The sequence below is a fragment of the Somniosus microcephalus genome, chromosome 17 (assembly GCF_052327205.1).
Source record: "Somniosus microcephalus isolate GS21.2 chromosome 17, FLI_Smic_1.0, whole genome shotgun sequence".
Lineage (NCBI taxonomy): Eukaryota > Metazoa > Chordata > Chondrichthyes > Squaliformes > Somniosidae > Somniosus > Somniosus microcephalus.
This window is the reverse complement of record NC_141003.1, coordinates 7,952,932-7,966,075: the sequence shown is the minus strand read 5'-3', so window position 1 is coordinate 7,966,075 and position 13,144 is coordinate 7,952,932. Positions and strand designations below refer to the sequence as shown.

Here is a 13,144-nt window from a genome sequence, read left to right as displayed (position 1 = left end):
CTGCTCTTTGACCTGTCCTCTATGGTGAATATTGTGCGATGTCTCCCTGCTCTTTGACCTGTCCTCTATAATGAATATTATGTGATGTCTCTCGGCTCTTTGACCTGTCCTCTATAATGAATATTGTGTGATGTCTCTCTGCTCTTTTACCTGTCCTCTATAATGAATATTTTGCGATGTCTCTCTGCTCTTTGACCTGTCCTCTATGGTGAATATTGTGTGATGTCTCCCTGCTCTTTGACCTGTCCTCTATAATGAATATTATGTGATGTCTCTCTGCTCTTTGACCTGTCCTCTATAATGAATATATTGTGTGATGTCTCTCTGCTCTTTGACCTGTCTCCGGCTCTGCCCCTGACGCTCTCCTCACGACCAGTTGTTTTGATTCTAATTGGCGCCCACGGAGAACCTCGTGAACTCGCAGACTCTCTCTAACCAATCAAGTCAGACCTTCCTTCTCCCGGTGTGACGGCCAACCAATTACACGCGTTGTTTCATAGCGGTTGTCGGCAGGTGCAGGCGCGTGGGACGCTGGAGTAACGGTCTGTACCTGTAGGGAGCGGCTCACCCGGACACGGTCTGTACCTGTAGGAAGCGGCTCACCGGGACACAGTCTGTACCTGTAGGGAGCGGCTCACCTGGACACGGTCTGTACCTGTAGGGAGCGGCTCACCTGGACACGGTCTGTACCTGTAGGGAGCGGCTCACCGGGACACAGTCTGTACCTGTAGGGAGCGGCTCACCCGGACACGGTCTGTACCTGTAGGGAACGGGCTCACCGGGACACGGTCTGTACCTGTAGGGAGCGGCTCACCCGGACAAGGTCTGTACCTGTAGGGAGCAGCTCACCTGGACACGGTCTGTACCTGTAGGGAGCGGCTCACCCGGACACGGTCTGTACCTGTAGGGAGCGGGCTCACCGGGACACGGTCTGTACCTGTAGGGAGCGGCTCACCTGGACACGGTCTGTACCTGTAGGGAGCGGCTCACCTGGACACGGTCTGTACCTGTAGGGAGCGGCTCACCGGGACACAGTCTGTACCTGTAGGGAGCGGCTCACCCGGACACGGTCTGTACCTGTAGGGAACGGGCTCACCGGGACACGGTCTGTACCTGTAGGGAGCGGCTCACCCGGACAAGGTCTGTACCTGTAGGGAGCAGCTCACCTGGACACGGTCTGTACCTGTAGGGAGCGGCTCACCCGGACACGGTCTGTACCTGTAGGGAGCGGGCTCACCGGGACACGGTCTGTACCTGTAGGGAGCGGCTCACCTGGACTCGGTCTGTACCTGTAGGGAGCGGCTCACCCGGACACGGTCTGTACCTGTAGGGAGCGGCTCAGCCGGACACGGTCTGTACCTGTAGGGAGCGGCTCACCCGGACACGGTCTGTACCTGTAGGGAGCGGCTCACCGGGACACGGTCTGTACCTGTAGGGAGCGGGCTCACCGGGACACGGTCTGTACCTGTAGGGAGCGGCTCACCGGGACACGGTCTGTACCTGTAGGGAGCGGCTCACCCGGACACGGTCTGTACTTGTAGGGAGCGGGCTCACCTGGACATGGTCTGTACCTGTAGGGAGCGGCTCACCTGGACACGGTCTGTACCTGTAGGGAGCGGCTCACCCGGGACACGGTCTGTACCTGTAGGGAGCGGGCTCACCCGGACACGGTCTGTACCTGTAGGGAGCGGCTCACCCGGACAAGGTCTGTACCTGCAGGGAGCGGCTCACCCGGACAAGATCTGTACCTGTAGGGAGCGGGCTCACCCGGACACGGTCTGTACATGTAGGGGGCGGGCTCCCCGGGACACGGTCTGTACCTGTAGGGAGCGGCTCACCCGGACACGGTCTGTACCTGTAGGGAGCGGGCTCACCCGGACACGGTCTGTACTTGTAGGGAGCGGGCTCACCTGGACATGGTCTGTACCTGTAGGGAGCGGGCTCACCTGGACATGGTCTGTACCTGTAGGGAGCGGCTCACCTGGACACGGTCTGTACCTGTAGGGAGCGGCTCACCCGGGACACGGTCTGTACCTGTAGGGAGCGGGCTCACCCGGACACGGTCTGTACCTGTAGGGAGCGGCTCACCCGGACAAGGTCTGTACCTGCAGGGAGCGGCTCACCCGGACAAGATCTGTACCTGTAGGGAGCGGGCTCACCCGGACACGGTCTGTACATGTAGGGGGCGGGCTCCCCGGGACACGGTCTGTACCTGTAGGGAGCGGCTCACCCGGACACGGTCTGTACCTGTAGGGAGCGGGCTCACCCGGACACGGTCTGTACTTGTAGGGAGCGGGCTCACCTGGACATGGTCTGTACCTGTAGGGAGCGGCTCACCTGGACACGGTCTGTACCTGTAGGGAGCGGCTCACCCGGGACACGGTCTGTACCTGTAGGGAGCGGGCTCACCCGGACACGGTCTGTACTTGTAGGGAGCGGCTCACCCGGACAAGGTCTGTACCTGCAGGGAGCGGCTCACCCGGGACACGGTCTGTACCTGTAGGGAGCGGCTCACCCGGACACGGTCTGTACCTGTAGGGAGCGGGCTCACCCGGACACGGTCTGTACTTGTAGGGAGCGGGCTCACCTGGACATGGTCTGTACCTGTAGGGAGCGGCTCACCTGGACACGGTCTGTACCTGTAGGGAGCGGCTCACCCGGGACACGGTCTGTACCTGTAGGGAGCGGGCTCACCTGGACACGGTCTGTACCTGTAGGGAGCGGCTCACCCGGACAAGGTCTGTACTTGCAGGGAGTGGCTCACCCGGACAAGATCTGTACCTGTAGGGAGCGGGCTCACCCGGACACGGTCTGTACATGTAGGGGGCGGGCTCCCCGGGACACGGTCTGTACCTGTAGGGGGCGGGCTCACCCGGACACGGTCTGTACCTGCAGGGAGCGGCTCACCCGGACACGGTCTGTACCTGTAGGGAGCGTGCGTACTGGGGTCAGGGGCTGTACATGTCGGGAGCGGGTGTACTTGGGTCGGGCTGTACCTGCCGGGCGCACGTGTACTTTAGTCAGGGGCTGTACCTGTCGGGAGAATGAGCCACGCCACAATCAGCGCTGTACCTTGGTCATGTTTCTGTAGCTGGGCCCTACATGGATCCCCTGTGTTGCTGAGGGGAGACCCTGGCTCAGCTCTACCATTCCCTACACAATGAGCAGCTCTCTGCTGGCTGTCAGGAGCAGGCCTTGAGCCTCGTTGAAGCTGGGGGCTGAGACATACTATAGGCTCAGTCTGCCCAGTGCTGTGCTAGGGGTCGGCCAACAGGCCCCCGGCCCCCCGCCCCACTCGAGTGGGACATAAAATAGCCAACCCTGGAGATGGCATCACATGACCTCCGGCCTTGAACTGCCCTGCCCCCACACTCCTGCCATTGGTCGCCCGACACGTCCGTCCTCACAGAGTCCCACGCCCATCAGAATGTGAATAGGCTGTTCATTAGCCGATTGGATGATTTTTGACCGCCAGTTAAACAACCTTTTTCCCACCTTTAATATTTTTATAACCAGTAAACAAAGAATATTTTTTTAAAAACACAATTTTGAATGCCCCTACGATTTTCTTCACCCTGATTGCTCGCGGCAGAGTCTTGGAGCCAAATCTCTAATTCCTGGAAACTCCAGGGTAACGCTGGAGGGTTGGTAACCCGAGACTGGGAAATAAACAGAGGGACAGCTTTATAATGACGGGGAAATATTCTTTTAACAGTCTGAGGTCAGGTTGTTAACTGTTTAAAGGAATGGGAATTGTCAGCATTTTGGCAGCTCTGGTTTTCCCAGAAATGTAACCTTTAGAGGAGAAATGGGAATTTGTCTCCAGATCCTGCTGATGGCATCAGTGTCGCTCCCCGTACCAAGTGTTCCAGAGACCACTAGTGGTACAACTAGGTATTGTTTCCTTGGAAGGTTCCTTTATTTGTTCTGAGCACGTTTGGTTTAGAATTAGATTATTATTTTTGCATCTCCTGTAAATAAATATTAATATTTGGGTTATTTAGGAAAAAAATGTGTATGTCGCATTAGGATGCTGAAATGTTTAGGGCAAATACTGGTGATAGTTTTACTAGTTTTAGTGTAGTTATGTTACTGGACTAGTAATCCAAAAACCTGGATTTATAATCCAGAGAAGGTGAGTTCAAATCCCACCATTGCAGTTTGAGAATTGAAATCTGTTTTAAAAAACTATATAATTTTGAAATAAAAGGTTGGTATCAGTAACGCAACTGGGTTAGTGTCTCCTCCTGCTTGTTTCTCCAAAACTCGGCTGCCCGTGTCCTAACTCGCACCAAGTCCCGTTCGACCAGCACCCCTGTGCTTGCTGACCTACATTGGCTCCTGGTTAAGCAGCGCCTCAATTTCAAAATTCTTATCCTTGTTTTCAAATCCCTCCATGGCCTCGCCCCTCCCTATCTCTGTAATCTCCTCCAGCCCCACAATCCTCCGAGATATCTGCGCTCCTCTAATTCTGCCCTCTTGAGCATCCCTGATTATAATCGCTCAACCATTGGCGGCCGTGCCATCTGTTGCCTGGGCCCTAAAGCTCTGGAATTCCCTGCCTAAACCTCTCCGCCTCGCTACCTCTCTTTCCTCCTTTAAGATGCTCCTTAAAACCTACCTCTTTGACCAAGCTTTTGGTCACCTGCCCTGATTTCTCCTTATGTGGATCAGTGTCAAATTTTTTGTCTTAAAATACTCCTGTGCAACGCCTTGGGACGTTTTACTACGTTAAAGGTGCTATATAAATACACATTCTTTTAATTTTTTTCTTACTTTTCCTATCTGTCTCTTTCTTAATCCACTCTTTCTTTCTTGTTACAGGAAACTCTCGATTTACCGGCTCCCAAACGACCGGAAACCTCGGTTAACCGGCAAAATTCAGGAGTAGGTTCAGTTAAGTTTTTCTTCATATTAGTGGCCGTTTCTTGATTATTGGCTGTGTAATCGGAGGTTCCTGTACTTGTTGCTAAGCAACAGGGACGCTTGGTCTGTGGCCGGGGTTCTTGCAGCTGTTGCTAAGCAACAGGGAAGCCTGGATTTGTTGCTGTGTACGGAGCTCTCGTACCTTTTAACTATAACTCTCTGTAATCCGGACTTTTTGATAAACCGGCACCACGGCGGTCCCGTCGGTGCCGGATAAAAAGAGTTTCCTGTATTTCACTTTCTTTCTCTCATTTAACTTTAATTCACTCTCTTTCCTTCTCTGTCCTTCGCACTCTTTCTTTCGCAATCATTAAATTTCAGTGGTTTAGGAGATAGACCATTGGGCACGGCAGTCACGAGGTTCCAGGTGTGATGTTGCCCACGCCGCTGTCAATTTGCATTTCTAATGACTCGCGGTGCAAATATAGTGCGATCTGAAGGGAGAGGGAACCAGTCCAATTCACATCTCTCGCAGCGGGAAGTGCCCTTCCAGCAATTTCTGGGCCAATATATCGTGACTTAAATCTCATCATTTTAAATTATATCATGAAGAAAAATATTTATATCAAAGAAAGCAAACCAATGGCTAAGCACTTACCATTGGTGATGCTTACCCATAGAAATTTGGCTTGCCGACGTAAGTAAATAAGTTTCCCATGTGTAGAGGTCTCTGTTGTCTAAATAGTCATTGAACTAACAGGTGATGATATTTGTGATCCAGGTTACCATAATCCAGCTGAAACCATGGCAGCGGGAATGGTTACATACCTGCCCTTAATACCTCAAGCTTCTGCGGCTACTCGTGGATCTCCACGTAAGTGATGCTTGTTCAACCTGCTACTCCGTTGAAAAATATTTATTAAGATATTTGATGCAGTTTATTAGAGGATGGCTAAGAGCTGGAACTGAGAGAGTATAAAATGTTTCACAAGTACAGACCCGCAAAGGGAAATGGATCAGGTTTATAACTGATCAGGAACGAGATAGAAAGGGTGCCTATACCAGCAGATGAGGATAAGATTTAAAAACTATTTCGAAAGATGATAAACGAGAGTGAATTCTTAATTGGTAATAGCTGTTGACCACCAACGCAAGGTGGGGAGCATTTTGGGCAGACAGAAAGACAGCGGAACACCCTAATGTTTTGATTGGAAATGGGAGGGGGGGATGTTTAACATGGCAGAGGTTGAATGAAAAGATCAGTCATGGATTGTTTCCTCACACAAGATGTGAGACAGGCTGCAGAGCAGAAGTTGTGTTGGATTTGGTGTTTAACAATCAGGGCTGGTTAGAGCACCTGGGATCCAGCAACACTGTTGGCCAATTTAAACTAAGCCCAAAAACAACAATGTAGGGGGACAGAATTGTTCTTGATTGCCACTTTCCATGGTGTGATCTGTATAACCACCTTGCCAGCATTAATAGTGTAGAAGGCTCTCCAAAACGGAGAAACAACTGGGGCACTCGAGCCATCAATGGCACAAGGTGTAATTTTTACTTTGATTCTTGTGGATTCTCTTGGTTTGACATAAACAATAGCAACTTACTTGTGCAATATTCTTTTTGTAAAATAACTTTTCTGAGTGCTTTACAAGGGGGTGGGGTGGGGATTGAGTGGGAGGGCTGACCAAAAGCATAGTCAGCAAGGTAGGCTTGTGAAGATGGGGTGAAGGGTAGCTGGAGGAGTGGGTTAGATCGAGGATTCCAGAAGGGCGGGGGCATAGTGGCTGAAAGATCATCCTCCGAGGGGGAGGGGGTATGGGGAGTGGGCTGGAAGATATGGATGGAGAAGGTTCCCTATATATAGAGTGGGGGCCGAGGCCCTGGTGGGATTTGGAGATGAGAACAATGATTTTGAAATTGATTTGTTGGGGCACAGGGAGCTAGTGCAGCCTGGCAGGCACGAGGGTGATGGGAGAGCTACAGGGTTCTGAATCAGCCGGACATTGCAAAAGGTGGAGTGAAGGCTGACAAAGATGGCGTTGAAGTAGATTCTCAAAGTGATGAAGGCATGGACGAAGGTTTCAGCAGCAGTGGGCAGGAAGTGATCGTGTAGGTGGACAATGTTCAGAGGTGGAAGGTCGTGGTTTTGGCAATAGACCACAAGTGTGATTCAGGGGTGAACAGAACGCTAGGATTATGCACCGCGGGGTTCAGACTGAGGTGGCTGCCGAGGAGATTGGTGGTGTTAGAGGCAGAGGTTCTAGCAAGACCAGCTGTAAGTTGTTTTGACTCATCTGGGACTTTAACATAAGACTGACAGCCAGATAGTAAAACTGCAGCTTTGGAGTCGATAGGGTAATGGAAAGAGTTGGATGCCATCAAGCGTATTTGTGGAAACTGATGCCACGCTTATGAATGATGTTCCTGAGGAGTAGAACATAGTTGATGAATAGGACGGCACCAAGGAAGGAACAAACCCTGGGGGCACACTGGAGAGCACTGGGAGGAGAAACCATTGAAGAAGATGTGTTGTGACGCATAGGAGTGGAACCATGAAACTGTAGCACCATGACGGTTTGACCACTGACAATAGGTGTTGGAGAAGAATGGACTTCTCAGAAGAATAGTTGATGGTATGAAAGGCCGCAGACAGATTGAGGAGGAAGGTAGAGCTGTGATCACACCCACCTAGGCTGACTCTGATCAGGTTAGACTCTGGGATGGCCTTGATCAGGTTAGACTCTGCGATGGCCTTGATCAAGTTGGACTCTGGGATGGCCTTGATCAGGTTGGTCTCTGGGATGCCCTTGATCAGGTTGGTCAAGGTGCTGCAGCCTAACTGGAAACAGGTTGGAGGGAGTTGAAATTGGTGCAGTGAGATGGCTTTGCCTATATTGTGTGGCAACAACATTTGGAGAGAAAGGTGAGGAACTCGCCATCTGGTATCGGGGGTTGAGATGCTGGAGCAGGAGGTGATTTGATTGATTGGGGAAGGAGAGTTTGGGTTTGATTTCGACTTCTGGGATGACCGGAGCAAAAGGAAGATGCATGAAGTAGCTTATCTGGGTCATTCCGCTCTTATTCTTCAATCCAGTTAATCTCTGAAATTTTAATTTTGCATAGAATTACAGCGCAGAAACAGACCATTCAGCCATACAGGTCTTCGCTCCTCACAAGCCCCTGCCCACCTACCTCATCTCACCCTATCAGCATCTCCTTCTACTCCTTTCTCCCTCATGTGCTTAACTAGCCTCCCCTTGAATGGATCTATGCTATTTGCCTCAACCACTCCCTGTGGTAGCGAGTTCCACATTCTCACCACTCTCTGGGTAAAGAAGTTTTGTATGATTGTATTTATTTATTATTTATGTTGTATTCTTGCGTTGTATGTTTATCAGGAAACTTTTGTAGTTTAATTAGATCTTTTTTCCTCCACCACCCACCCCCACTCGTGCAACAACCAGATGAGGATGAGAAGTATCGCCTGACAGATCCGTTTACTATCACTGCCAACGGGAATGCGATCCGAGAAAAATTACAACAATTGCAACGAAAGGTAAAAGCTGAGCATTCTGCAGCTACGAGGAGACCAGAGTTCTAAGTACGCAGTCTCTGGAATCTTATTGCATTTGCTGAAACACATAAATCCCCCCCTTCCCTGTAATATAGTATGAGCACTTACGTTCCCCTACTTCCCTCCTGTCAGTATTTCCTATGAACAACAACAACTAGCATTTATATAGCACCTTTAACAAACCAAAAACTGTTTTAAGGAGCGTCTTAAGGGAGGGGCAGGAATTTCAGAGCTTGGGGCCTAGGCTGCTGAAGGTACAGTCACCAATGGTGGAGCGATGAAAATCAGGGATGCTCAAGAGGCCAGAATTGGAGGCGCTCAGAGCTCTCGAGAGTTGTAGGGCTGGAGGACGTTAGAGGTAGGGAGTCCATATCAGTTGAGTGTGAGCATTTATAAACGGCCGCTTAACAGGTGAAGCAAAATTGCTAACTGGGCACCCAGGTATTGAAACTGAAGAGTAGTTAACGGTAATAGATGGAGTAGTATACAGAGGGAGTGAGATAGTAACATGGAAAACTCCTGTTAAGAGGCGCTGCACACAATGCATGAGAGATCTGTGGGCATTCAGAAATGCAAAAATGAAAGAGTGGGAGGTGGCGCAATGGCCCACACTAAATTAGGACATAGGAACATTAGAAGCAGGAGTACGCCACGCAGTCTCTCGAGCCTGATCCACTGTTCAATTAGATCATGGCTCATCTGTACCTTAATCCAATTACCTGCCTTTGCTCCATATCCCTCGATGCCCTCACCTAACAACTTGCCTGTCTATCTTGGTCTTGAAAGCTCCAGTTATCCTAGCAGGACAACATTGTTGGTGTGGTAGCAAATTGCTCAACCTGCTTAAAACATTGATGACATAACTGCAACCACACTCAAAACCTCCTCAACAGCACCAGAAAGAGTACCGATCTGTTCACCGGACAACGCGAGGATTCCTCGACCGTTACTGATTTGGCAACATTGGTGTCAGACTTGGCACTCTTGCCTCTGAGTCAGAAGGTTGTGGGCTCAAGTTCCACTCCAGAGACTTGAGCCCATAATCTAGGCTGGCACTCCAGTGCAGTACTGAGGGGGTGCTGCATTGTCGGAGGTGCCGTCTTTCGGATGAGATGTTAAACTGAGGCCCTGTCTGCCCCCTCAAGTGGATGTATAAGATCCCATGGCACTATTTGAAGAGAGCTGGCAAGTTATCCCAGTGTCCTGGCCAACATTTATCCCACAACCAACACTTTTTTTTAAATTAAAAAAAAAAAAAGCATTATCTGGTCATTTATCTTGTTGCTGTATGTGGGAGCGTGCTGTGTGCAAATTGGCTGCTGCGTTTCCCAACATTACAACAGTGACTTTGTTGGCTGTAAAGAGCTTTGGGACGTCCTGAGGGGACACGAGCCTTTTTTGCAATTTTTTTTTTTTTTTTTTTTTTTACCGGCGATGCCGCTCTAGCCTCTGCAGTTAATTTTCTAACATCAGTTCTGATCCCTTATTCCCTAAATGCAGTACATTTTGTTGCATGCACGCAGCACTACACATTATTCACGAGATGCATGTTTCTGTGGATCTCTGCAGCCCTACCAATTTGGAGGAGGTACGAAGTAATGGCTAACACCAGATTACCCAACTAGATGATGAACATTTCTACCCAAATAGAAAGAAAAGAAAGACTGAGTCACGGCTGACACAGTTCCCGTATTTGCGGAGGTTTGGTATCTCCAGAGAAGCAGCGCTCTGTGGGAAAGGGATTGGTTATTACCACACTGTGTAAGTGACCATTGCAACTGCCGCCTGTTGTAGAACCGAATTCTTGTGCTTTTATTTAGGGAACAATAAATGTTCGAGATCTGCCGGGTTATTATAAAAGCACCTGTGCGTCAAGGAAAAAAGCTCACACTGGCCAGATACGAAGATTTGCTTTTGGGAATGAGGTTGAAGAGAAAGATGAGAGCGGATCTAATGAAGATTGCCTGCCTTCATGTTTTACTATTGGAGGTAAAAGATCATTTGTGCTAGAGAATTTCTTTTTATATTTGTTCTTGGGATGTGGTGAGTGTCAAACCTGCCCATCCTGGAGAGTGGTCATGAGCCTTCTCCTTGAGTTGCTACAGATCTTGTGATAAAGTGCTCCCACAATGGCGTTTGGTAGGGAAGCCAGGATATTGATCCAGTGACGAAGAAGGAATGGCAAGTCAGAATCCTTGGCGAGTTGCTGCAATGCATCCTGTAGATTATACAGTGCTGCAATATAACTGGAAAAAATAGTTTTCCAAATTGAGAACTATACTAACAAAGGGATCTTTTCTGTAGTCAAACCTACTAATGCAATGAGAATAGATAGTGACTGGGAGCCCAGGAGACAGACAGCGGGCGAATGGAAGCCCAGGAGACAGACCGAGGGTGACTGGGAGCCCAGGCGACAGACCGAGGGTGACTGGGAGCCCAGGAGACAGACCGAGGGTGACTGGGAGCCCAGGAGACAGACCGAGGGTGACTGGGAGCCCAGGAGACAGACCGAGGGTGACTGGGAGCCCAGGAGACAGACCGAGGGTGACTGGGAGCCCAGGAGACAGACCGAGGGTGACTGGGAGCCCAGGCGACAGACCGAGGGTGACTGGGAGCCCAGGAGACAGACCGAGGGTGACTGGGAGCCCAGGAGACAGACCGAGGGTGACTGGGAGCCCAGGAGACAGACCGAGGGTGACTGGGAGCCCAGGAGACAGACCGAGGGTGACTGGGAGCCCAGGAGACAGACCGAGGGTGACTGGGAGCCCAGGAGACAGACCGATAGGGAAACGCCCCAAATAGGGGCCCAGCAGAGAGAGCAGAGTTTCTATATTAAATACACTTTGGTTTTGAACAGTTACTTCCAGTGACAGAGATGGATTTAAAGACTACATTCATCAACAGCGACAACTAGTCCTGATGCAGGTACAAGAACTTTTCACAATACTTTTATCTCTTAATAGCTCTTTTGATGGCCTCCTGCATTATTGAATATTACCCAGGAAGTGTGAATTGGATGGTGACACCAATGTAAGGGAGACTTTCGGGATGTGGGCACCCCTGGCAAGGCCAACATTTATTTCCCGCCACAGTTACCCTGAGCAGTAAGTGATAAAACGAGTGGCTTGCTCGGCTTGCCCACTTCAGTGGGCAGTTAAGAGTCAGTCACGGTGTGGGTCTGGAGTCACCTACAGGCCGACCGGGTAAGGACGGCAGGTTTCCTTCCCTAAAGGGACATCAGTGAACCAGCTGGGCTTTTACAACAATTCGACCGCTCATACCACTCACTTTTACTGGTATCAGCTTTTTAAGATTTCCAGATTTTTGTTAAACTGAATTTAAATTGTCAAACTGCTGCGTGTGATTGGAACTCGTGCTCTCTGGATTGCTTGTTAAGTAACATAACCGCTACAGCACTTGCACACTGTGACACAACTGCAGTACATAACAAGTCAATGAAAGAGTGACCATGGACAGTCCGAAGCACAACACCAGGGTTCATGCCCCTGCCTTATGTCATCATCACCATCATCATCATCATCGTCATCATGGGTTGACTACTGTAGAAGGCCCTCTGACTGTCCTCCACGTTAGGGCCAGGACCTGGACACTGGTGTTGTGTTGGGGCTTGTCCACGGTCACTATCATTGACCTGTTCTGTACGGCGACTCCATCACTCGCAGGCTCTGGACACCGGCGACTAATTCAAGGATTAGCTCATCCGCCTTTTGACGGCGTTTCTTCCATCGAGGGTCCCGCTCCCCTCCACCAGGGGCTCGTCCACCTGAAGCTCTTGGCCCTTTCTGAGGAGGGCTGCGTTACTCTTGTGTGGAAAGGCTCTTTTTCTTTATCGTTCATGCCCCAAGTGAAGCTAGTCATGCAAATATGGAACTCTAAAGACCACCTGGCTCCTAGGAACCATGTACAGAGCCGCGGGATCTTTCTGTACTGTTTTTTTAAATAAGTCCTCAGTTTGTTTTTTCCCCCCTCCTGCCATTGACTTCTTCAGCTTGAAATTGACTTAGAGCTTTCAATGAGTGAGTGATAACCAAACCCAGGTCCTTTTTCTCTCTCTCCCCTCTACTAGCAGACAGCCACCCGTTGCAGAGAGGCCCGGGGAGTTGGCGATTGTCTAGTGATCAGTGCTCCATGCGATATTCACGGCAGCCTTGTTTTGAGGCTGAGTCGCAGCATAGCGTCCTTCTCTGTGGCCACAGAACCTTTGAACGCCAACGGTTGGTGGCCACTGGCTCTCTGGGTGCCTTCTGTGACCGGTGGGCGCTGCATGGAATATTTTACTTGATTTTACCCAACCGATTTAATTTTGATTTTATTTGAGTTAGTTTAGATTTTATTTAAAGATCAATTTGGGTGGGCCACCCCTTCTTTCAATGTTAATTTTTACCCGGTCTTTAAGTAGAGTCAATCATGTAGCCCCTTGGATTGGACGTATCCCAATTCCACTTGCCTATTTTAGAACAGGAGCCCTTCGTTGTGGTATGCTTTGTGCCCAGTGACCCTTGAGCACCTACGTGAGGCATCTGCTGGCTTCCCGGGTGCTTTCTGTGCCCACTAGGTGGTTTTATTAGATTTTTGCAACTGCCAGTTTGAGTGAGAAGTCCCTCCTCCCACTAAAGGAGGCACCTGTTGTATCTGCTTCCTCATGACAAATGGCTCTTTTTTGTTACCGTGTTTGAAGTT

General features: G+C 50.0%; 1 protein-coding gene across 2 annotated transcripts in view; it reads left to right on the top strand.

Annotated features, from left to right (window-relative positions):
* The first annotated feature begins 3,423 nt into the window (after positions 1 to 3,423).
* LOC147105481 (coiled-coil domain-containing protein 38-like) overlaps positions 3,424 to 13,144 on the top strand; it is a 115,103-nt gene continuing 105,382 nt past the window's right edge. Inside the window, exons 1-5 of one of the 2 annotated variants that reach the window (XM_086009879.1) lie at positions 3,424 to 4,887; positions 5,648 to 5,740; positions 8,334 to 8,425; positions 10,264 to 10,432; positions 11,301 to 11,368. In XM_086009879.1, coding sequence (XP_085866005.1) covers positions 5,671 to 5,740; positions 8,334 to 8,425; positions 10,264 to 10,432; positions 11,301 to 11,368 — 399 coding nt within the window. In that variant the 5' untranslated portion in view covers positions 3,424 to 4,887; positions 5,648 to 5,670. Of the gene's footprint in view, positions 4,888 to 5,647; positions 5,741 to 8,333; positions 8,426 to 10,263; positions 10,433 to 11,300; positions 11,369 to 13,144 lie in introns of those variants that run through there. The other variant, XM_086009880.1, reaches the window with a different exon arrangement.